General features: G+C 39.7%; 1 protein-coding gene across 1 annotated transcript in view; it reads left to right on the plus strand.

Annotated features, from left to right (window-relative positions):
• Window positions 1-22,315, plus strand: part of LOC137162462 (macrophage mannose receptor 1-like) — a 77,289-nt gene that overhangs the window by 256 nt on the left and 54,718 nt on the right. Inside the window, exons 2-7 of the mRNA XM_067562314.1 lie at window positions 5,373-5,774; window positions 7,261-7,434; window positions 11,707-11,871; window positions 13,759-13,872; window positions 15,866-16,012; window positions 21,471-21,653. Coding sequence (XP_067418415.1) covers window positions 5,373-5,774; window positions 7,261-7,434; window positions 11,707-11,871; window positions 13,759-13,872; window positions 15,866-16,012; window positions 21,471-21,653 — 1,185 coding nt within the window. The remainder of the gene's footprint in view (window positions 1-5,372; window positions 5,775-7,260; window positions 7,435-11,706; window positions 11,872-13,758; window positions 13,873-15,865; window positions 16,013-21,470; window positions 21,654-22,315) is intronic.

A 22,315-nucleotide genomic window follows, 5' to 3' on the forward strand; every position in this document is an offset into this window, starting at 1 on the left:
AATCCCCTGGCTGGTGAAGGAGAGAATTTACACACACAGCAGTGATGAGCAGGAGCAGAACTGGGTAGAGGGGCAGAGACAGGGACTCCTGAAAAGACTCCTTCTGGGAGAACAGTTAGAAGCAGTTGTGACCCTGTCAGAGTCTGGACTGTGTAATATGCTCCTTCCTATTCAGAGGAGCCATCAGTTACAATTCATGTACAGAGCCCCGCTGCCACTGCTTTGCTGCTTCTAAAGCAACAAAATAATAGCTTATTTTTGAATTCACTAAACCCCTCTCCTATGCCCCCCAGCCTTATTCCCACCCAAAATGACCCGCTGTCTCTACAAGCTCCTCCCTCAGCTGCTTCTCCTGTTCTGCCCCTTGAGTGTCTCTTGCCCCCAACTCCAATTCTTCCTTTACCATCCCCCATGCTTCTCTTTCCTCTCTTAGAACTCAAGCTGTACTCCCTTACCTTGTCCCCACAGCACTGGGGGACCAAGGAGGAAATACTTCCAGATTTTTTAGATGTTTGGGTATTGCATCTTGTAACTTTTAACCAAGCAGGTAGATTTATAATGTCAAGACACTTATTTCCTTTGCTCTCTGACCCATTCTTCACTGAAGAAGCTCCTCTCTCACACCGTATGCATTGGGTGAAATATTTCCTTTATTTTGTTTTCAGTTAGCAAGCCACTTCTTTGACTAGATTTTAGACTTTTGTGGGATGTGATACTAAACACTGTCGGCCTAATTCTGATCTCAGTTACACTGGTTTTATACTATTGTAAATTCACTAAAGTCAGTGGAATAACTACTGATTTATACTGGATCAGAAAAGTCAGAGTCGGGTTCTCAGTCCCCTAAGTTGCTACACAACCTTGGCCAGTGGTAGAATCCAGATTGGCCCCTGAATCACACCAGAGAGGGGATTCATGCCTAGATAATGTGCTGTAGGGTTATGTGGTGATCTCCTACTTAGCTGGCTGGATATTTTTCAGCAAATGGATTGCGGGAAAAGGAGGGGATTCATGCTGTTTTTGTTTTTTAAAACCTGGCTATTTCGATAAATATCTACGAGGTTATTAGCAGCCTGGCTCAAAATGCACAAAACAAAAAAAAAGTGTGTGTGTGTGTGGGGGGGGGGATTCAGACATAGCAGCAGCAGACCAGAGATCCTCCAACTTTCAAAAGCTGAGGAACCTTATTTGTGTACGCCCCCCACCACCATGTGAATGATCACAGTTTTGTGTAAATTAACATTTAACAGTGAAAATGCAGACAGGTTGCACCTACTCCCCTACAAAGTCTTCACTGACCCATTGGCAGCTTGTGCCTGTCCAGTTTTAGAACTAGTATAGTACAGCCCTGTTTAAAGAGTGATGGTGACATCACTCCAGTCCTGTGGAGTTTCTCTCTTTGCGTGGGTAACATTTAATCACTTAAAAGTGCCAGCAAGACCGAAGTTGACATATAAGAGATGGCCACTAATTCTGTTCTGCTGCCACGCCTTTCCTTGACGTACTTCTAGTTCTGACTTTTAGCTTGTTGGCCTGACACTCATCACATAGGTTTTACATTAGAGTTCCTCCATTAACTTCAGGTGAATTTACTTTTGATTTACACTGGTATAAGTGAGGTGTACTGCCTATGTAGTCTGAAGCTCTCTAGAATCACTTGCACGTTTGGAACCATTGCCACATGTAAGGTCACTTTAGCCTTAAACGCCCTGGGGATAAAGATTGGGGCCTGAGATAGGTAAAGGAATTGAGGCCATGATCAGTAAGAGAACCTGAAAGAATGGGAGAAAAATAGCTTTGGGACTGAGATAGAACAATACTGGGAGATGGTATCTAGCTGGACAGTCTACTTGGTTGGCTGGATGGGGGATAATAACAAGACCATGGCTGTGGGGGAGAAGCAGGCTGGTTACTAGCATGTTAGATAACCTCTTTCCAGTCTGATCTTTTGGCACCAGGAAACCTGTGTTCAGATTTGTGCTGCCAGAAGCTGACATAATCCATAGATGAATCATAGATGAATAGATGCAATGCACACCTAATCATACTCCCAGCAGATCGTAATTTGAACCTGCACAGCCAGCCAAGAAAGTGGTCACCTTTGCGCACACTGCCCATACGAGGGAATAGTGTCCTTGCATCATGCTGCCAACTTTACAGCGAACATTGTCATGGAGAACAATGGGCAGAGCGAGAGACAGCCGATGTGGTTATGCGACAGATTCTGCACAGCACAAATCCCTCGCCTTTGACAGACAGGAACCCCAAAAAGGTTTACACTGTGGCAACAAGTCATCCCAAAGTGGTTACAGGGAAGAACTTGCCTGGAGACAGGGAAAGAATGGCAAGAATAGTGACAATTGCACATAGTGACAATAGGCATAATGGAACATCATACGCAGGGAAGTGCTGTGTTGGAAGTCTGTTTCATGTGAAAATACACAGGGAAGCTCAGTGGAGGCACAAAGAGACCTGCATAAACCAGAATAGCAGAGAGCCAGCTCAGGGCAATGCCACAAAACAGTCAGAGGTGCCACAGGAGCAATGTTTGCTGAAAGGAAATCGTGTAACTTTATAGTTCCCCACCACAGCAGGACTGCTAGTTTCTGTTCTGTTCTCTTGTTCCAGCACCAATTGTTTTCAATTGCCTGTTTTGGTTTGCTGTATTCTGTTCCACATACATGCTACCTGCTTCATTCTGTATTGAGCCCTGGACTGCCTACCTTTGTATTTCCTAATAGCACGGCCACACCCTGTTTTACTTTATGCATCATCCACACTGCTTGTGAAGATGTGGTTAGAAAAACATAAGGTCTCGGAGTTATTCCCCTGGCTCCACCTCCTTACTCTGCTGTGTGTTCCCTGAGTACATCCCTGCTTCTGCAGCACTGATCTACATCCATTGCACGTTTGAGGAACATAAACAATGCATGTTTGGGTTCTGTTTATATCTCTGTGGGTACCTTTTTGCACACATTACATGTTCTTGTAAACACTACAAGTTGCACAAAGCACAGAATGATATCTTAGGCCACAAAATGTGATTCTGAAAATGAATCAGTGTTTTCAAAAGTGTGAAAATGTCTCAAATCTTCTTTTACCTAGTGACTTCAAATAAGGTTTGAAGAAAAGGAGAGGGATGTCTCAAATTGCAAACATTGCATATACCAGTTTAAAATAGCACTGGGTTAGCTGCTAACACAAAAACATAATAAAAAAATTTATTACTTGTGGTGATACTTATACATTTCCTTGTATTGTCTGCCAGTATAACTGATTGGCAAAAGGCAACAGTTTAGGTCTCCATGCTCATCAGTTTTGTGCTACTTCCTAGTGAGTTGGAAGCCAAAAGACAAGAGAAGGAAACCAAAGAATGGATTAGATAAATCCAGGTCAGCTTTTTCTTTGAAACAGAAGGTTATTCATGTTCAGATTATCCTTCCTCAGAAGAGTATAATCACTTACTCATTGGAGTCTCAACCAAAAATACGATACATTATACTTTGGAGCTAACCTGGCAACCCCAAAGCATTTGTAACTTGTGTAATAATTTTCTTTACAGTTATTTATCCAATTATTACCAATTATTCTGAATGCCTTCAGCCATAAAAACAAATACTTCTCTTTCTTACCGCATATCTGAAAGGGCATTTTAAGTACTGTACCAGCTTTGAATTACATCAGTAAACATCAGACTGAACTGTTAAACAGGACAATACAATTTTAAAATTCATGTTAAATGGATCAAGAGTGACAAACTCTTAAGCTGCGGACCAGATCTACTCAGCTTGATATAGTCTACTGGCCTCCATGATAGATATAGATGTAACATATAAGCATGGGGGGGGGAGGTAAGGAAGTCTCTAACTGTTATGGTTGTGAAGGAAACCTTGATAATGTGAACTGAGTGTTAACCTGTGTATGCTATGTTTCTACTGATTTCTACTGAAATGAAAATTTTCCAGGTTTTACAAAAGCCTTTAAAAAAAAAAAAAAAAAAAAAAAAAAAAATTTCACCCAAATTTTGGATGTGCTGGAATCCCTGGATCCAGCTCCCCGTCTGGTAACTTCCATCTCGCCTTCTGGAGCAGGGAGCCAGCCCAGAAGTGGAAGAGTTGCAGGAGATGAGGGTGCCATTTCCTTATGATGTCTCGTCCTTTTCTTCCACTTCCAGGTCCACTCTGGAAGAGTGATGGCGGCTTGGTAATCAGAATGGCCCAGGTTACCAATCTGCCATCTCTCCTTCCAGAGCAGGTCAGATGTATTAGAACAAGTTGAGTCTGGTATACGTATTGTTGTCAATCTCACGCCTATCATGTACATATTACAGACTTTACAGCTAGCATAATAGTTATCACCAAAGCAAACAGAAGTTCTTTAACTACTTTTTGAGCTAAAATGGAATGAAAATGAAAGACTGTATCTGGCTATATTTCAGAACATAAGGGATTTTTTTGAACACTTAAAAAAAAAATAGGAGAAGAGAGTGATATTTACCCAGGAAACTGTGAAGTTAATTTTTTGCACCAATTTTCACCCATTTAAAAAAAATTGTAATAAATTCCCAGGGAATGTTAAACAAAATAAAAACAGAAAATGAAGGGCCTTACCTATGCAGAGCCATCTGCCTGAGTCTTGAAGGTGTTAATGATAATATCCTGTGATGATAGTCAAAATGTCAAAACTGTGAGCTATTTCGTTCCTTGTGTGTGTGTGCATATGGGTAAGGAGGGGGAGGGATCAGAGATCTTCACCATTTACTGGAGTGAGGTGTTGTTTGGGCACCATGTGTGTCTGATGTTTGGCAGATAGAACCATTCTCCCCACTCCCATTAAAGAAGGAAGCCCAAGGACCCTAGCAGAGATTGTCAGGGCATCAGAGCCCCCCAAGAGGAAGCCAGTGCCATGGAAAACATTGAATGAGTGGGACTGAGTGGGAGCAACTTCAAGGATCCCTGAGATTGCGCACAATCATATTTTGAAGAGTTGCACAACCTATTGTGTGTGGTGCGTGGCTTTTAGTGAATCCTGTGGTCACAGCCTTTCCCCCCCACCTTCCAGTTTGAGATTTAGGTCTCAAGGGTCTAATTCTTCATGGCCTTGCACCTTTTATGTAATCATTTACATATATGCAAAATGTGTTTAAACATTCTCAAATCAGAATTAGTAGCATTTTGCACTCACTTTGAATAAGGGAAATGACTGCTTAAGGTGCAGGGCAACAGAGAATCATGCGTATTTTAATGGAACAGTATAGGAGTTAACCCACTTCAAGTGCCAAAAGGCCCTTGCTTGAGTCAACCAACCCCAGCCTAAGTCTACCTAAAACCATCCCCATGCAATATTATTTTTGTGTTTTTTTTGTTTTACAGACACCAGACTATTTTTAATATATAATGAAGACCACAAGCGCTGTGTACAAGCTCAGAGTTCGAGTTCAATCACAATTGCTAATTGCAACCAGGACAATGAGTTTCAAAAATTCAGGTGGGTCTCTGATCACCAACTTATGAGTGTAGCATTGAAGTTATGCTTAGGAGTGCCGTCAAAGAAAGACTGGGTTCCGGTCAGTTTTTATCCTTGTGATAAGGCAAGTGAACTACAAAAGTGGGAATGCAGAAATGAGACCCTATTTGGAATCCAAGGAGAAGATTTATTTTTCAACTATGGCAACAGACAGGAAAAAAATATTATGCTCTACAAGGGATCAGGAGTATGGAGTAAGTGGAAGATCTATGGAACCACAGATGATTTGTGCTCACGGTCCTATGAAGGTAATGTTCTGAAAATCAATTTCTTCATTCTGAACTAATTTCTTAGTGTATCTATTAGAGCATTTTGATGCCTATTCATTTGCTTACTCCTGTAACTGTACAATGAGCAGAACTAGTGAAATCAACAAGAGTTTTGAGAGGGTAGATTTATTACAGAATCACTCTGTTAGTGAACTGATCTTCCAAAAAACAATTCTGGCAAATAACATCACTAATTACACAAGACCAGCATGTAACTATATGAATACAGTATGTAATGCTGCTACTATTTATACAGTTGTAGTGGCACAGAGATACTCTGAGGATGCACATTCAATCCTGTTATGCATGCCTTCCCTCTTTTGGGGAATAAATATAGAATTTTACTGTGTTTATCATGGCATCTGGGTAACTGATCATCTGTTCAGCTCCAGGACACTGAAAATTCCTGGCTAGTTATTTGAGGCAGCTCCCAGAATTGACATTTGTGGAATAAGCAAATCATCTGGATATTTTAATTAATTTAATTGTAAAAGTTTTTGTTGATATAAATATATAAAATAAATGTGGTGGCTGCTTTAGGATTTTTTAAACACATGCATTATTAGGGGCCTGTCTGTAATCCGTTTCTGTTAGGCACAGAGGGTGGGGGGCATTTAAGAAACTGGCCTTTCATGGCTTGTCCAAGGGTTGGCTGATCACAATAGCAATCCCTAGGCCAGGGCAGCAAATTGCTTGAAAGTAGGCAGGAAGGAGCAGGGGTCATGGCCCCGCCATCCCTATGCACTTGACCCTTGGTACCTCACGTGCACACCAGGATGTTCTGGGAGAGATTGTACTTCTTGAGAACAATCTATCCCAGTGCTTCCTGCTGGATAGTGCTGCTCTGCACTCCCTCAACAGAGGGTTGTGTGCAAATCACACACCCACCAGCCCTATATTATTCAATTATTTTGGTAAGTCAAATCCTACAGTCCTTACCAGGCAAAGCTCCTTTAGAAATGAATGGGAATTTTATTTAAGGATAGCAGATTTAGGGCCATTGTTACCCTTCCGATTCATCATTACATGTAACTTCCCCAATTAATATGGTCAATAACTGAATTGGTTCACAGAAAAAAAATCTATCTAGTGTCACAGAAGTACGTTAATTATTTATATTCTTAACTGGTGATAATGCCTGGGTCCTACTGACTATTTGTATACTTATTTAAGAGTACATTATTAATTTTAAGATAGGAATGTTTGGAATCTTTATGAAAATGAAAATCTTTATTTTTTGTATTGACACTGAGAACTTGTTGAATTGAATTTTATGATGGGAAAGGAGATGGGAAGTTTGAGAATAAGGAAATAGAATGTGATATTATGGAAATGGAATGTGGCAACAGATTGCTAGTCCTGATTACATCCTGTGGCATGATGCTCTGTCTACCATATTACAACCACAAACTTGGGCAGACATGGGTTCCATATTTCATTATTTTTTATCATTCTGTCTTCTTAGATATGTATACATTACTAGGAAATGCCAATGGAGCACCCTGTGTATTCCCATTCAAGTTTAATAGCAAATGGTATGCTGAGTGTACAGATGATGGAAGGTCAGATGGCTGGCTTTGGTGTGGAACAACTGCAGATTATGATGCAGACAAGATATATGGATATTGTCCACTGAAATGTAAGTTTTGTTTGTTTTTTTTTAAGAGTCTCTGACATAGCATATTATTTAGCAAACTAATGGTGCAGATGTGTCACTCATTTTCATATTTTTACTGTACAATATAAAATCTGAATTTTGTAAATTTTCCACTTTCAATAGCCTTTATGTTCTTTGTAGGGAAGCTTATTAAATACCACATATGTGTAGCTAGGACCCAGTTTTAAATAGTACAGCCTCCAACTACACCCATGCAAAATTATGCAAGCATGTGTTTGAGCTTGTAGTTATCATATGTGCTCATGTAATAGGGTAATTAAACACAGATACTGTACTCAAGCATTCAGAAGGATTCCTGCATAACTGTATGCAGCAGGACTAGAGGCTAGGGTGCTGTCTTGTTGAAAAATGGGCAATAGGTTATAGGAAAAAATGCAATTTAAACATAAAATGGTGCACATTGTTTTCATAGCTTTGCAGAAAACTTCTATTCAGTATATTATAGTGAAGTGTATTATTTTTCAAATACAGTAATATGTCACATTGCTCTGTGTTTTGTGATCCTGTAAGGAAAAAGCCACTTGGAATATATATGGGTCACAGTTAAAATAAAGAAGCTTCAAAATGTAAATTTCCTGACTTTAGTGCACTTAAAAACCTTCATTTTTTTATTTAAAATAAAAAGTGTAAAATAAAAATGTATTTATTTAATCAGAACAACGCACCTATATGTATTTGAATTACTAACTATTTTAAAAAAAAGGCAGAAGTTTTTTCAAATATTTAAAAAAAATCACCTCTGTGCTGAGAATAAAAATGAGAAATTTTATTTCAAATGTTATTTGGTAATTGTTTCAAAAAAGCTGTTGAAAACAGAAGTTTAAAAGGAAATGCCCTTTCATCTTTAACTATGATAAAAACAAGTAATTAATAAGTTAGTGCATTTTAAAAAAAAAATCCCAAATTGCCAGCCTAGATTTCAGAAGTGGATCATTTTGAGAGGTAACCAAACCAGGAACATTAAATAAAAGATTGTTCTTATTTGCATGAGAACCGTTCTATCTTGAATAGAAAACTCCATCCAAAAATGTTGTGACTATCTTGAGCTTTTGGATGATGTCTTTTTATCCATTATAGTCTTAAATATGGCCTGAATGAAACAGCGTGGTGGACAAAACATACTTTGGAGGCTCCTTTTTGCTTTGGAAATCTCCCATCCAAATATCGACCAAACCAGTATTGTTTAGCTTTTAAAACCAACTGTTATCAGATATGTCAGACTAAATGAAGTCTTACTCCTTAAATCATCCATTAGCTTTTTCTTTATTGCAACTTTCTGCCTTTTGATCCAATCAAAAATTGTCTGTCTGTGACAACTACAACTATGACAGATTTTTTCACGGTTGGCAATTGTTCAACTGTTTTCTGTAAACAAATATTTAGCCAATGGATTACTCTTTACAAGTATATTTGTGATTCAATACTCATGTTTGTCACCCAAGTCATATGTTATTGTTTCTTTCCTTTTATGTGGAAACCTAATGTTTATAAACAGGCAGAGGGACCTAATACATTTATTTGGTCTTGGATTCTTGCAAGGAGAGGAAGAAGAGCACTTTAAGGGAAGAGAGCTAGGAGGACATAAGCGGAAGGAAGATTTTAGGACACTTTAGACCATCTCTTGTTTTCTTTTCTACCAGAGATAGCACTGTGTTTAGCCACATATGTGGACCCCATATATAAAAATAGCTGGGTTCCTTCCTGACTATGGGAGAGATATAGATATAAGCCAGTTTTATTGGCTGTGTAGCAGAATTGACTCTCAATTTCCTCTTGCAACAATTCTACCCATGAGATGGTTTTGGGTCTCTATTAAGCAAGCTAAGAAGAGCATCGGTTTTAGTGTTTTGTTTTGATAGTGGTAGCATCTGTATACTGGGAAGTGGACCGACACCATCAGCTCCCTTTATATAGGCCACTGAACAATTTTACTACTACTGATACAGGCTAGATTTGAACTTGCAACCTTGAGGTGACAGTTGTACTCTAGATAAGTCCTCCAGCAAAAGCAGAGATGACAATCTTCCTGTTCACCGTAGCTGAGGTATTTGGTTTCCTATGACAGCTGGGGGCAGAAACAAAGAAAGAAGCTACACAGCAGTAGGAAGTTTGTTACCTCATTTCTGTACATACTTTCTGTTCATAATAAAGGATTTATCTTGACACTGGTTTGCCCATTGCTAAGTTACAACAAAAATGTCTATCAGCTATTAACATCCCTTTATCCCTCGATTTCCACGATATAATTATGGGGTGCTTGTTCTGATCTGCAAAAGTTCATGTTGCATTAGTTTCTGTCATAGCACTAACTATAACAATAAATGTTTGTGCTCACTAATAACTTTCTGAAACAGTTGTCTTTAGAGCTGAGATTTTCCATGCTTGTTCTTTTCTCACAGGTCTTTTTTGTTTTGTTTTTTAAAGACTGAGTATTTTTGAGGATAAGGAGAAGGTGACCTTGTCACTTTTTTTTTTTTTAAACATCTCTGAGGCCCTCAGAGATGAAGTACTGCATGGGCTTATTCTTAGAGGTGTTTGAAAATTGTACTCTGAATGTATGCAGTAGAATTTTGTTTGTTTGTGCAGTTTGTTTGATTGTTTGTCAGTGTGCAGCTTCAGAAAAATGTGTTGTGCATGGATGTGTAATTAGATTAGGTTAAAAATTAAATGTTCATACTTCCCAGAAATCATAATCTTCCCCTTCTTCCTGAAGGTCTGATACTCTGGGTATCCTAAATTCTAAAGGATTGCAGAAGAGACTTCTGAGATTTAGTCCTAAAGAGACTGGCAACCAATTATAAGCGTGTGTCTACAATGGGATGATGTGATTAGAGCCTACTTAGACCTACCCAGACTAGCTTTGATCTAACTAGATCAAATCTAGCGTGAGTAACAATAACAGTGAAGCCTGGGCAGCTTCCCTGAGTTTCAAACAGTTCAGAACTGAAGCTTTGGTTCTGTGACTCTCCTTAGCTCTGAAGGACAGGAGCTTTTGGAAGATTCTAACCATAAATTTAAAAAAAAAAAATCCTTTTAATTTCAAATGCATTTGCTTTCCTATCCCCCTGTAGTAATTGCACTATAGAAAAGTAGTTGCCAACAGGGCAGAGCATATTAAAACTTATAAAAAAAATTTAAAATGCTTCTTACCGAGTCAAACATATTTAAAAAAAACCCATAGAAATGTCAGTTATGATTCAATTATCTCTGTTACCTCAAGACTAACACACTCTGTGCCCCAGTTCAGGATGCTTTTTTAAACAGGATATATAATTTCAAGGAGATGATTCCTTCCTGTATTCAGAAAACATTTCGGACATGGTCTTGTTTTTAGATGCTGATATTAAAATTTGTCCGTTTCCAGTAAAATGTATATTATAACAGGCTATATTTTACTTCTATTGTGTCAGGCTAATTTGAAAAGAAGCATTTTATATTATCTGTAGGTTATCAGCTCAGTACAGGAAAGAGTGGAACTGGTTACTGACCTATTGACATTTAATGTATACTGCTTTGTCTTGAGTATTGTTTGTTGTAATGCTTTCCTCTTACTCATGCACTGAAGTTTTCTGAGTTCTCCTGAGAATAGGAAAAGGAAAAGATCCCTTTCACTCAAATTTTTCACAGCTTGCAACTTGAGAGCCTCTGATTTATGCTGCTGGAATTTCAGCTCTATGGACACTTTCTCTTTTCCCATGATCAGCAAACATAGAGGTTTCAACTCTTGGACGCAAGAATTTTAGCACAGTGGCTAAAAGGTTGATATTTTTACTACTCAAAGGAGATTCAGTGTGAGAAAATAAAAAGATAGGGGGCGTAGGCCATTAAGCTTTACTCTCTCCTGTCATTCAGAGGCTTTGTCTAGACTAGGAAAAGTGGTCGAGTTTAGGTGGGTCTTAGTTTACCCCTGCTAGCTAAGCCTAACCTAAACCTAACGCTTTTAGCAGGATTTAGCTAGTCATGTTCAAGCCTTGGCAGGGGTTTTGCACTGCCTGAGTAGTTGGCTGAGAGTCTGGCTCATTATATGTAATTCAGTAAACTCTACTGTCATGGCTTAGCTATGAAATATATATATATATATATCTAGTAATACATCTGTAATCATCAGCTCATTCTAGATTTGCCCTGTACTACAACAGTGGTGTTTGTATAGTTAGCCTCCATAATTTATTCTTTGTGTCATTTGGATCACTTATAGTAACCAACAATAATATATCTTACTTCTCTCTACAGTTAAAGGTATTGACACTCTGTGGAATACAGATCCTTTGACAGGAGTCCTCTACCAGATAAACTCCCAATCAGCTCTAATGTGGCACCAGGCAAGGAAAAGCTGTCAGCAACAGAATGCAGAATTATTAAGTATCACAGAATTGCATGAGCAAACCTACCTGGCAGGTAGTGTAATAAAATGATTACGACTGAAAATGCAGTCTATTTTTTTATTCCGTACATTGTAACTATACCACTTATTTAGCACATTATATCTTCAAAGTACTTTATGCATGTTAGTTAATCCTCATAATACCGTGAAGTTAGTAAGAAAATATTTAGAGCATGTTACAATAGTCAGATGGCAAACTTGACTGTGCTATAATTATGTCTTCCATGTCTTGAAAAATATTATTTTTTCTTTAATAACTGTATCTAATAAAATGTATAACGTATTTTCCCTTAAGCTTTTCTTTTCAAGTTAAAAATCCTGTAAAACAATGAATGTTTTTTTTCCCCTGAGAGTCTAAGTGTGACGTGAAACTATCATTAAAATTAGTGCTCCAGGGAACAATCTAGTAGTGCGTCTTAAGAACAGGTTATTAGTACGAGAAGTTTGAGGTGTATGCTTTTATTGCCAGTGAAATATATTGCCGCTCATGCTGTACAAAAAGCAGCCTTTCCTTACACAGAAATCATGACATAGGCAGGACCGACAGGGTTTCCTGACATGTTAAGTTCTTGACTCCATTGATTCTTGTCAGATTTCAGCACCATACTGGTACATTCAAACAAGGTTTCTTTTAAATTACAGAGTATGAACAATCTTGCATCATATCATCATCTAGCACATATTTCAATTTAATGATTAACAGCATCAAAGGTCAGATATACATTTTGTTCTAGATTTTCTATCACTGTGATCCAGTACCACTGGTAAAACAGAAATAAGTGACCCATTTGGTGCAATGTTTTTCTGAGAGCAGTGAAGACCTATGTTAAAATCTGACATTCAGTAGTCAGCTAAGTAACCTTCCAATGCCTGAAAAAGAAGCAGGAGGTAATCTATAGATGAATAGGCTCCAAACCTGCTAATGCTTACACACGAGTAGTTCCATCAAATTAAATGGGTCTACTTGGACAGTAAATGACGTGTGTGTGTAAGTATTTCTGGGATTGGGGACATAATCTGAAAGCTGATTATAGCAATGCTAACTTGATCAATAGCAAGAAAATGGTTGCAGAGTTGAAAGCAGGTGAAACAGAAGAAAGTGCAAGACTAACAAGAAAAAAGACAGGAATTATTTTTAATGTCTCTTGATAAAATACTAATAGTATTTTTGCATGTTACAATATCTTGTAAATTTTAAGTTCTTCTTTAAATATGTAGAATAATGTATTACTATTTGTCATGAAATAGCAAAAATGATGCAGTAGTGCAAGCAGATGAATTAAAATTTGCTGGTGGAATATTAACTTTTGCATTTCTAACCTCTTTTGATATAAACCATGCAACCCTGATGGGGCATTAACATAAATTTTGCATTTTATAGTGTCGAGAGTAAGGTGGGTTAGTCTTATCTTCATGCAGAGTGGCTAGCTGTCCCAATATTATAGACTGTCCTGATATTAGGAACTTTGTCTTATATAGGCAACCTATTACTCACGCCCGCCCCATCCCGATTTTTCACACTTGCTATCTGGTGACCCTGTTTCATGTGCATGTGTTTTAGAGGTATTACTCATTCTAGCAAAATTCCCTGTACTTAAAAATGGGAATACTGCTGGTAGTATCTCTAATGCTAGAATGAACTGTAAGGGCCCCCACTTCTTAAACTTCCCATACTGCCAAATAATTTGAAATCAAACTCATTTGATCGATACAAATTCTGGCTTTGTGTAGGGTGCCAAATGAGGAATGGGGGAGGATGGCTTTCAAGTCCTCAGCTGGCAGGCAGGCTGTGAAGCTGCAGCAGAGCTCTTCTACAGCCCCCACTCTATAGACTGGAATAGCATCTGCTGTTGCTTTGCACCCCAATGGTCACGTTTTCTGTCTTTCTCTTGGTTATCTAGGATTAACTAGCACTTTGAGTTCTGCACTCTGGTTTGGTCTTAACAGTTTGAATTTCAACAGTGGATGGCAATGGAGTGGTGGCAACCCTTTTAGATACTTAAACTGGGTTCCAGGTAAGTATAAATTCATTTGGTAATCAATTTTAGGAGCAAAAGTTTGCTCTTTGATCAATGTAGTGGATTTCAGCTCTAGTATTCTACTCTTCCTATGTGCATGGAACTTGTATCAGTGTTAAAACAACCTGAATGTGGACAGCAGATCCCATCTCATGTTTATAGAGAACAGAATTCTGCATTTAATAATTCAAAAATAAAAAATAGATATCACAGCTTCTAAACCCAGAAGAATATTTCAAAGCTTAATGGTATTTACATTTTGTTTACATAGCTTCTAATTTCCCCTGTCATGTCTGATTTCTAACCTTAGATATAATTAAGGAAATGCTGGTGCCTCACAGAAAACTTTGAAATATGTTCGTGTTAAAGATAATTTGACTTGTACAGTATATATGAGGTATTTTTCGTTCTTTTTTAAATACTTGGGACATTTGCATGAAAATAGGACTTTCTTTTTTAAGTGCTAATATGTTCCAGGGCAGTTATATACACAAATCAACAGGGTATGTAGTACTTTATTTTAAGCAGCACAAAAATATTAAGTTCACTGGGTGAAATTCTGTGGCATGTGTTATGCAGGAGATGAGATATGTACAATAGTGGAGCGTGGAATAAATATTACCGGAGAGTGAAATTCCCCCAATCATACAGACAGCCAGTGCAAGGACCTCCCAGCTAGTTATATCCAGTACAGGGGCTAAACACAGCACTATAGGCTGAGCGCACCACAGAAAGAATCTACATACCAGCCCCACATAGGCTGGTGGAAAGCTATCATTGCTTGAGTTGGAGGTAGATCAAGAAAGGGGACTGCTCATGGTTGTAAGACTTACATCCATTAATATGCGTTTGCAGGGTCAATAGCAGCCTGGCCAAAAAATAGAAAATTACATAATGGAAAAAAACTCTGACTTAAATGGTAAGATGCCAACATAGAGAGAGAGCCTGTGCCATTCACAGGAATGTGCAGGCTAAGAAACAGTTTCAGCTGAACTTTGTCACTCATTAAAATTACTTGCTGATTTTTATTTAACTTTTTATTTTTGAAAATGACACCCACATCCTAGGGGAATGTGCATCATATAAATGAAAATGCTACTAATCAATAATTACTGTAATAATAAAATAATAGCAATAACATAAAACAATTTCAGTTCAGCATTCTTACACATTAAAAAGCATTGTTTTGCTGCACTGGTATCTACTTGTATATATCATATATCTTTTGTGTTCAAAGGCTGAAAAGAAAAACATGACAATATTGAAGCGGATTCAGGAAAACTTTTCTAACTTATTGTAGTGATTTAATTCTAGTAGTTTACTACTTTTCTACTGTAGAGTTCTGCCCCTCCCTCCCCTTTTCCTGGAAGTTCCTTGTCAGCTTCTAGCACAAATATCCTGTTATTGTCATTTGTTTGGACAAATTGACAAGCAACTTTTCAGATTATCATCAGTTTTTGCAGTCTTTTAATTCCACTCTGTCTTTAAAGTGATAGTCAAACCCTGGATCTGGCCAACCCACTGCATCTCATTGTATTAGTCCTTTTCCCCAGACCTGGTAGGTTACATTTTGTTCTCCAGAGTCTGTGTGTTCTCCTTTTAAAAAACCCTTACAGTTGTGAAGAAAATCTTCAAAATTCAAACTGGTTAAAAATCTGAGTTTGAAGACACCCTGAAAGAATAGCTCTGAGCAGTGTGAACAGCCCCATTCATCGCAACCAGCTGTTTACTCTGAATTGTAATGATTATCTAAATGTCTGCATTGCTAATTATTTCACTGCTGATCAAAGCAGACAAGAAAAAAGGTTGTCAGAGTGATGGGGAAATGATGCCTCATGTTTTTTTTAGTCTGACCCCTGCTGATTATTTTTCATAAAACAGTATGATAATGAAATGACAAAGAATTACAGAGTAAGGCCACAAAAATGTTTTCTTTAGATAGTGATGTGCTTATATGAAGGTTCTCTGCTTTTGTATCTATTTCTCAAAGGAAGTCCCTCCCCAGAGCCTGGGAAAATCTGTGCAGCATTGAATCCTGGAAAAGGTGCTAAATGGGAAAACCGGGAATGTGATCAGAAACTTGGCTACATTTGTAAAAGAGGAAATGCCACATTAGAGTCTTTCATTATTCCTTCAGGTAGGTTGGTCAGTAAAATAAATCATTAATGGAAATTATTTTAAATTTTATGTGATTAGAGTTTGAAAAGATGAAGAAAGGATAAGAGTGGCCTCAGCACTCTGCAGCTGATGGTGTAAAGGAAGATCCCACCTCAGAGTGATTGGGATCCCCCCGGCAGTCCAGACCCACCTACTCCCCACACAGTTTGCCTTCTCCCTTGGCTTAAATCCCTGGACTAGCAGAAGGTTGCTGAGCTCCTCTTTCCATGAGCAAGCAGAAGGTCCCCTGTATGCACAGTTCTTGGGGGAATGAGGTGGTCCAGAAATGTCATGGTCAGTATATGAAACAGGTTAAAGGATTTGTTTAGAAAAAGGACAATTGAATAGTCTAAACATCACATTTTCATTTGTTTAAGAGAACCTCTTGCTCCTTGTTATCACATTTGATACCCTGTAAAATAAAACTAAAGGTATGTCTACAGTTAAAATGCTACAGTGACACAGCTGTACTTCTGCAGTGCTTCAATGTAGACATTATCTATGTCGACGAGAGGAGCTCTCCCATCAGTGTAGTTAATCCACCTCTCCAAGAGATGGTAGCTAGATTGATGTTCTACACTGGGGGCTAGATTGGCATAGCTATCTCTCTCTCAGGGGTGCGGATTTTTCATATTTCATGCCTGTGTCAATGTAGGTTCCCAGTATAGACCAGCCCTAACTTGCCAACTCATTTTGATATAGAGCGGCAATGGCATTTTTTAGAGAGAGTATTTTAACAAGTATTTGTTTCTTAAAAAGAAGCATTCATATAGATCTAGGACCAACTGAATGTATGTAGTGAAAGCACAAGGCAGCACTGGGCAGGAAAATGCCACTTAGCTTTAAAGCTATTCCCTTTAAATTTCTTTCTGTACCATCTCTGTAGTTTCTTTTTTTCCCCAGCATTCCCCTCTCTTTCCAGAAAAATGCCCAGATGTCTCCTAAATCCATATGGTTTTGTTTTCATGGCCTTTAGTGGCAAGGTAGTCTATATATTTGCTACTCTTTACTGAAGTGGTCTGCCTGAATTTCCAAATCTTAAATGGGTTTCAGTCCTGCAATCTATACATACAAAACAATATGCATGCGTATGTACATCAGACATCAGGTCCTCAGCTTCCAAATCATTTGATCGTGTAACTAGTTATTTTAGTAACATCTCCCACTTCACCAGTGTGTGGTCAGTGTATATTTGTAGAGAATGCAGAACAACTCTTTAGCGCTGTCTTTAATTAAATTATGCCTTCTAAAATGCTCCATTGCTAAGGTTATATCTACACTATAAGCACCACAGCTGCAGCACTGCAGCTATGCCACTGTCGTGTAGACACATAGTCCTTGTCTAACCCTAGAAAGTTTTATCGATGCAAGTTACAGCGGTGATCAAAAAGCTCTATGATTATGATGCTTGTGCCTGTCCACACAGCACTCGTGTCGCTGAAGCTCGTCCACATGTGCTGCTCTAGCATCGGCAGTGAGAGCAGTGCACTGTGGGTACCTAGCCCACTGTGCAACTCACTACCTTGTGCCGCTAGAAGTTGTGGGAAGACGGAGAGGATCGCAGTGCATCATGGGTGCAGGCTCAATGTCCGATGATGCAGTGATTTCCATTTCGTCATTCCATGGGTTTCCCACTGCGTTTTATGGCATTTTTTAATGGCACCCATTTCCTGAGCACTAGCCATCTCTATCTGAAAGACTGGATCCTGCTCTGCTCTCTGCTGTTGTTGTCAGTGTTCTGAACACATCACTGCTGGTCAGGTAGTATAGCATGAGCTCCCAATAGGAACTGGAATCCGAGGTGACTTACCTGCTGTGTGCCTTGCAAACAAACAACACCTGATTACTATTTGCATTCACGGAGCATCTGCACATGGTGCACCATCACTTTTGGGTGTGTGAAAAAAGCACTGAGGGATAGGATTGCATCGTTATTCAGGTCTGGGATAACGAGAAGTGGCTGCAGAACTTTCAAATGCACAAAGCCACCTTCATGGATCTGTTTGTGGAGCTCACCCCTGCCCTGTGGCGCAAGGACGCCAGAATGAGAATGGCCTTCTCAGTGGAGAAGCGCATGGCTATTACTGTGTGAGAAGCTGGCAACTCCAGACTGCTACTGGTCGATCGCTAATCAGTTTGGAGTTGGGAAGTCCACTGTTGGAGCAAGTGTGCAGGACCATTAATCGCATTTTGCTACGAATGACTCTGAGTCTTGGAAACGTGTGTGAAATAGTGAATGGCTTCGCAGTGATGGGGTTCCCTAACTGTGGCAGGGGTGATAGATGGCACGCATATACCAATTTTGGCCCCGGATCATCTTGTGACAGAGTAAATCAATAGAAAGGGTACTTCTCTATGTTATTGCAGGCACTTGTGGATCACTGTGGGCATTTCACTGACATCAGCACGTGTCGGTCAAGGAAGGGGCATGACACACACATCTTCAGGAACACTGGCCTTTACAGAAAGCTGCAAGCAGGGACTTTCTTTTTAGACTAAAAGATTCCAATGGGGGATGTTGAAATGCCCATAGTAATCCTACGAGTCCCAGCCTACCCCTTACTGCCATGGTTCATGATATGGGCAATCTAGATAGCAGCAAGGAGCGCATCAATAACAGATTGAGTAGGTGCTGAATGACCATTGAATGTGCGTTTGGCAGATTAAAAGCTCAATGGCGATGCCTTTATGGCAGGTTAGACATAAATAAGGAAAATATACCCATGGTTATAACTACCTGCTGTGTGCTCCATTATATTTGTGAAACTAAGGGTGAAAAGTTTTCCCTGGGTGGAGCGCAGAGACAGAGCACCTTGCAGCTGAAGATGAACAACCAGATGTCAGGGCTAGTAGAGGGGCACAATAGGAGGCCACTTGAATCAGGGAGACCCTGAGGAACTATTTTGATAATGAGCACCAATAAGGCGTTTGTAAACTACACTGTGCTATGCTCTGACTGCTATTCAGCTTGCAATGTGTATCAATGTGAGGTGCAACCCCCATGTGCAAGAGACAAATAAAGATTGGTTATTCTTCACAGAGTGTGTCTTTTTAAAATAACAATTATTCACAACAGAAAGCTGAGCTGGAGGGGAGAAAACAGTGAAGGGCAATGTGAGCTATTACAGCTGGGTGTAAGTCCAGTTATTGTTCTGGAAACTTTCTGAAGGGGTGGAGTGAATGGGGTCTGGGCTGGCGTTTGGTAGGAATGTGTGGGTGGAGTTTGGGGAGTGCATGGAAACAGTTCAGTATTGGCTGCAAGTGGGGGGGGGGGGGGCGGCGAGCACGCATGACTTCAGTCTGCAGCCTTATGAATGATTTTAGCAGCTCCATTTGCTCCTCCATGGCTTTTAGCATGTACTAAAGACTTGTTATCACTCACTCCTGCTTTTCCCTCCTCTCCTGCCTATCAATTTTCTGATTTTCAGACAGTATGTCTCTGTGCCCTTTTTTCTTTCTTTTTTTTTTTCCCCATCTCAGAGGACTGGAGGAGTTCTTGGAACATCTCAGCACAGTTATATTCTATTTGTGCAACCTTTGATGGAGCAACCGACTAAGGCTGAATTGTATTATGGGATTTACAAAACAACAAAGTGATTGCAGACAATACCCTACTGCAGTCTCATATCATGAACTTAGATCTGGTCTACACTGCCGCCAACACAGTTGACAGCTACTTAATGTAGCTTGCTTATCTCCCGTCGACCTACTTATGTTGACATACCATGTCATCTACACAGCGCTGTGTCGAGGGGAGACGCCCTCCTAAAGATGCAGCCTTACTCCTTTTGGGGAGGTGTACTAATGGTGTCAACTGGAGAGCCCATCTCCCATCGATTGAGCAGGTCTATATGATCAATCCCGCTGCATCAATCGCTGCAGAGCCCTCAGTGTAGACGAGCCCTCAGAAAGAGAGAGAACTTTAAGCAAGGCCTTTTCATTGGAGATCTAATTTTCTTTAATGAAGAAGAGGAAGGACTCCTAAAGCAACTATTGTTGTTGTTTTTTCTCCTGTTGCAAGAGAGCCAATTATCCCGTCTCTTCTCAGGACATAGGGGGCTAATCTATTAAGTGCTTATATTTGGGAGTGAAGTTACTCATAGGCATATGTTTTTGCAGGATCAGTCTTTGACATCATGACATCAGTCATGTCACTTTTTGACATAAGAATAAGAAGTTCTCAGGGGTGAGATAGCTCTTAGTGCTTCAGTATGTTTCTTCTCTCAGGAATTTGTTGTCATATGATATCCATTAGCTTCACAATATGAACATTTTATTTTTAATATTTGAAAAAAACCACCTCTTCCCAAGTATGGGATTTTACAGTGACTATATGCTTAAACTGTAAGGACGCCTTTCCCATCTAGTATGGCAGCCCAACATTTTCCATTATAATACCCTGTTTTCAGTTGCTTATTCTTTGCGAAACTTTTACCACATGTATGGAGATTTTCCATGCCAGCTGTCTGCCTTCTTTCGGGATGGGTCAGGTAAAATGGTCCAGCCATTTCTCAGAATAAGGTTAGGAGGAAACGTGGTGTTTTCAACATGTTAATAATATTCTTCCAGCCCTTTAATTGAGAAATGCTAGCATCTCCATTCTTTGGAGCCAGGGCTTGAAATTTGGCAAGCTGTTTCCCTGATGTCAGAAGATGTGCCTTTTGCCACTCCTGTAAAAATTCACCCATGTTTAGCCAAATTATGAGCCACCAGAAAAACTCAGTTCACACATGTTTTGTAGAGACTTCTGCAGCTAAACCCCGGGAAGCCTCTGTCTGCACTGCACCTGATCCCTCCTGACACAATGTCTGTATGCTGACTGGGCTATGCATGTGCTGTCCTCACAGAGTAACTGAGCATGCTCCATCCTAGGGTTGCAGGGGCTGAACAGGACTTGGACTGCTATTGCTTCTCCTGGCTACCAGGGGCTGCTGTGGTGCTGGGCACAGGATCAGAGAAGGGAGACTGTCTGCCCTGTGCTGTCAGTGCTCCCCCCCCCTCCCCCGAGCCCAGACATGGCACATGGAGGTGAAGGAGGAATTCTGATATGAATGCAGAGGGGATGAGAAATGGTGGGGAAAGGGGAGGTGAATTAAGGAGCCAGATTATTAACATCTGTATTATAATGCCTAAGCACAAAGGGGTGAAATTAAAGTGGCACCAGCACCTTAATTCTGTCATTGCCTAACTTTTGAGAGTTTGACTTACATCCAAAAGCCATGTTAAAAGGCTGCTATTTTTTATTTATTTTCACATTTTAAATGATTTTAGTCTTAATTGAATGTGCTTTATTTTTCTATGGTGAATACAGCATACTATATGAAACAGATCTGCTGCTCTTTATAAAGGACAAAAGCAAAGGTGGTGGTTGTTTATGGAATTATCTCTACTTTTTTTTTGTACTGCTCTGAAATATTTCATTGTCACTTTTCCTTCAGAGACTAATGTGCCTATTAAATGTCCTGCTCAGTGGATGTCATATGCAGGTCATTGTTACATAATTCAAAGAGACTCCAAAATATGGAAAGATGCCTTAACTTCATGTAGAAAGGAGGATGGCGACTTGGCGAGTATCCACAACGTTGAAGAGTACAGCTTTATTGTCTCTCAGCTTGGGTACAGTGAGTATTTCTACAGGGCCAGGTCAATATGTATACTGAAAAATTAATAATCTTCTAGTAATGCCCCAAGTACACTGGGTGCACTTCAAAAGTTCCAAAAGCTTGAAAGAATCTGCTTGTACCAGAGAGATTGCTTTGATCTTTAGAACGGGGAAATCTAACGAAAGCAATAGAATGGTGGAACTTTCCAGGTGTGTCTGACGCCTTGTTGCCAAAGGATGACCGCATCTTAAGTGGGGGGCGGGGGGAACATTGTCTAGCATGCCAGGGGGAGAGGAATAGTGCTTTATGGCTGAGGGTGGGTGGAAGAGAGGCTCAGATGCTACAGTAAAAGGGAAGTGGGTCAGCGTGGCAGGTACTCCATAGGGAAGGGATACAATGACCAGATAAATGGCTTGGTAAAGGACTTAAAAAAGGAGGTGTGGTTAAAGGACTGGAACAGGGGGTGGTGGTTGGGGCTAATATGACTAGCACACCAGCGAGCCAGCCACCCTTCTTTATAGCCCATCTTAACCCTCGTTCGAGGACAGGGAATGATAAGATCCCAGCAATGGGTTGGCTGGTTTGAAAAATGGCTGAATTCTGCTCTTATTTACATGCACAGGTGTAAATTCAAGGAGACTGTGAAGTCAATGGGGTATTCCAGATTTAGGCTGATGTTA

The sequence above is a fragment of the Emydura macquarii genome, unplaced genomic scaffold (assembly GCF_026122565.2).
Source record: "Emydura macquarii macquarii isolate MOO-44397 ecotype Brisbane River unplaced genomic scaffold, CSIRO-AGI_Emac_v2 contig_2422, whole genome shotgun sequence".
Lineage (NCBI taxonomy): Eukaryota > Metazoa > Chordata > Testudines > Chelidae > Emydura > Emydura macquarii.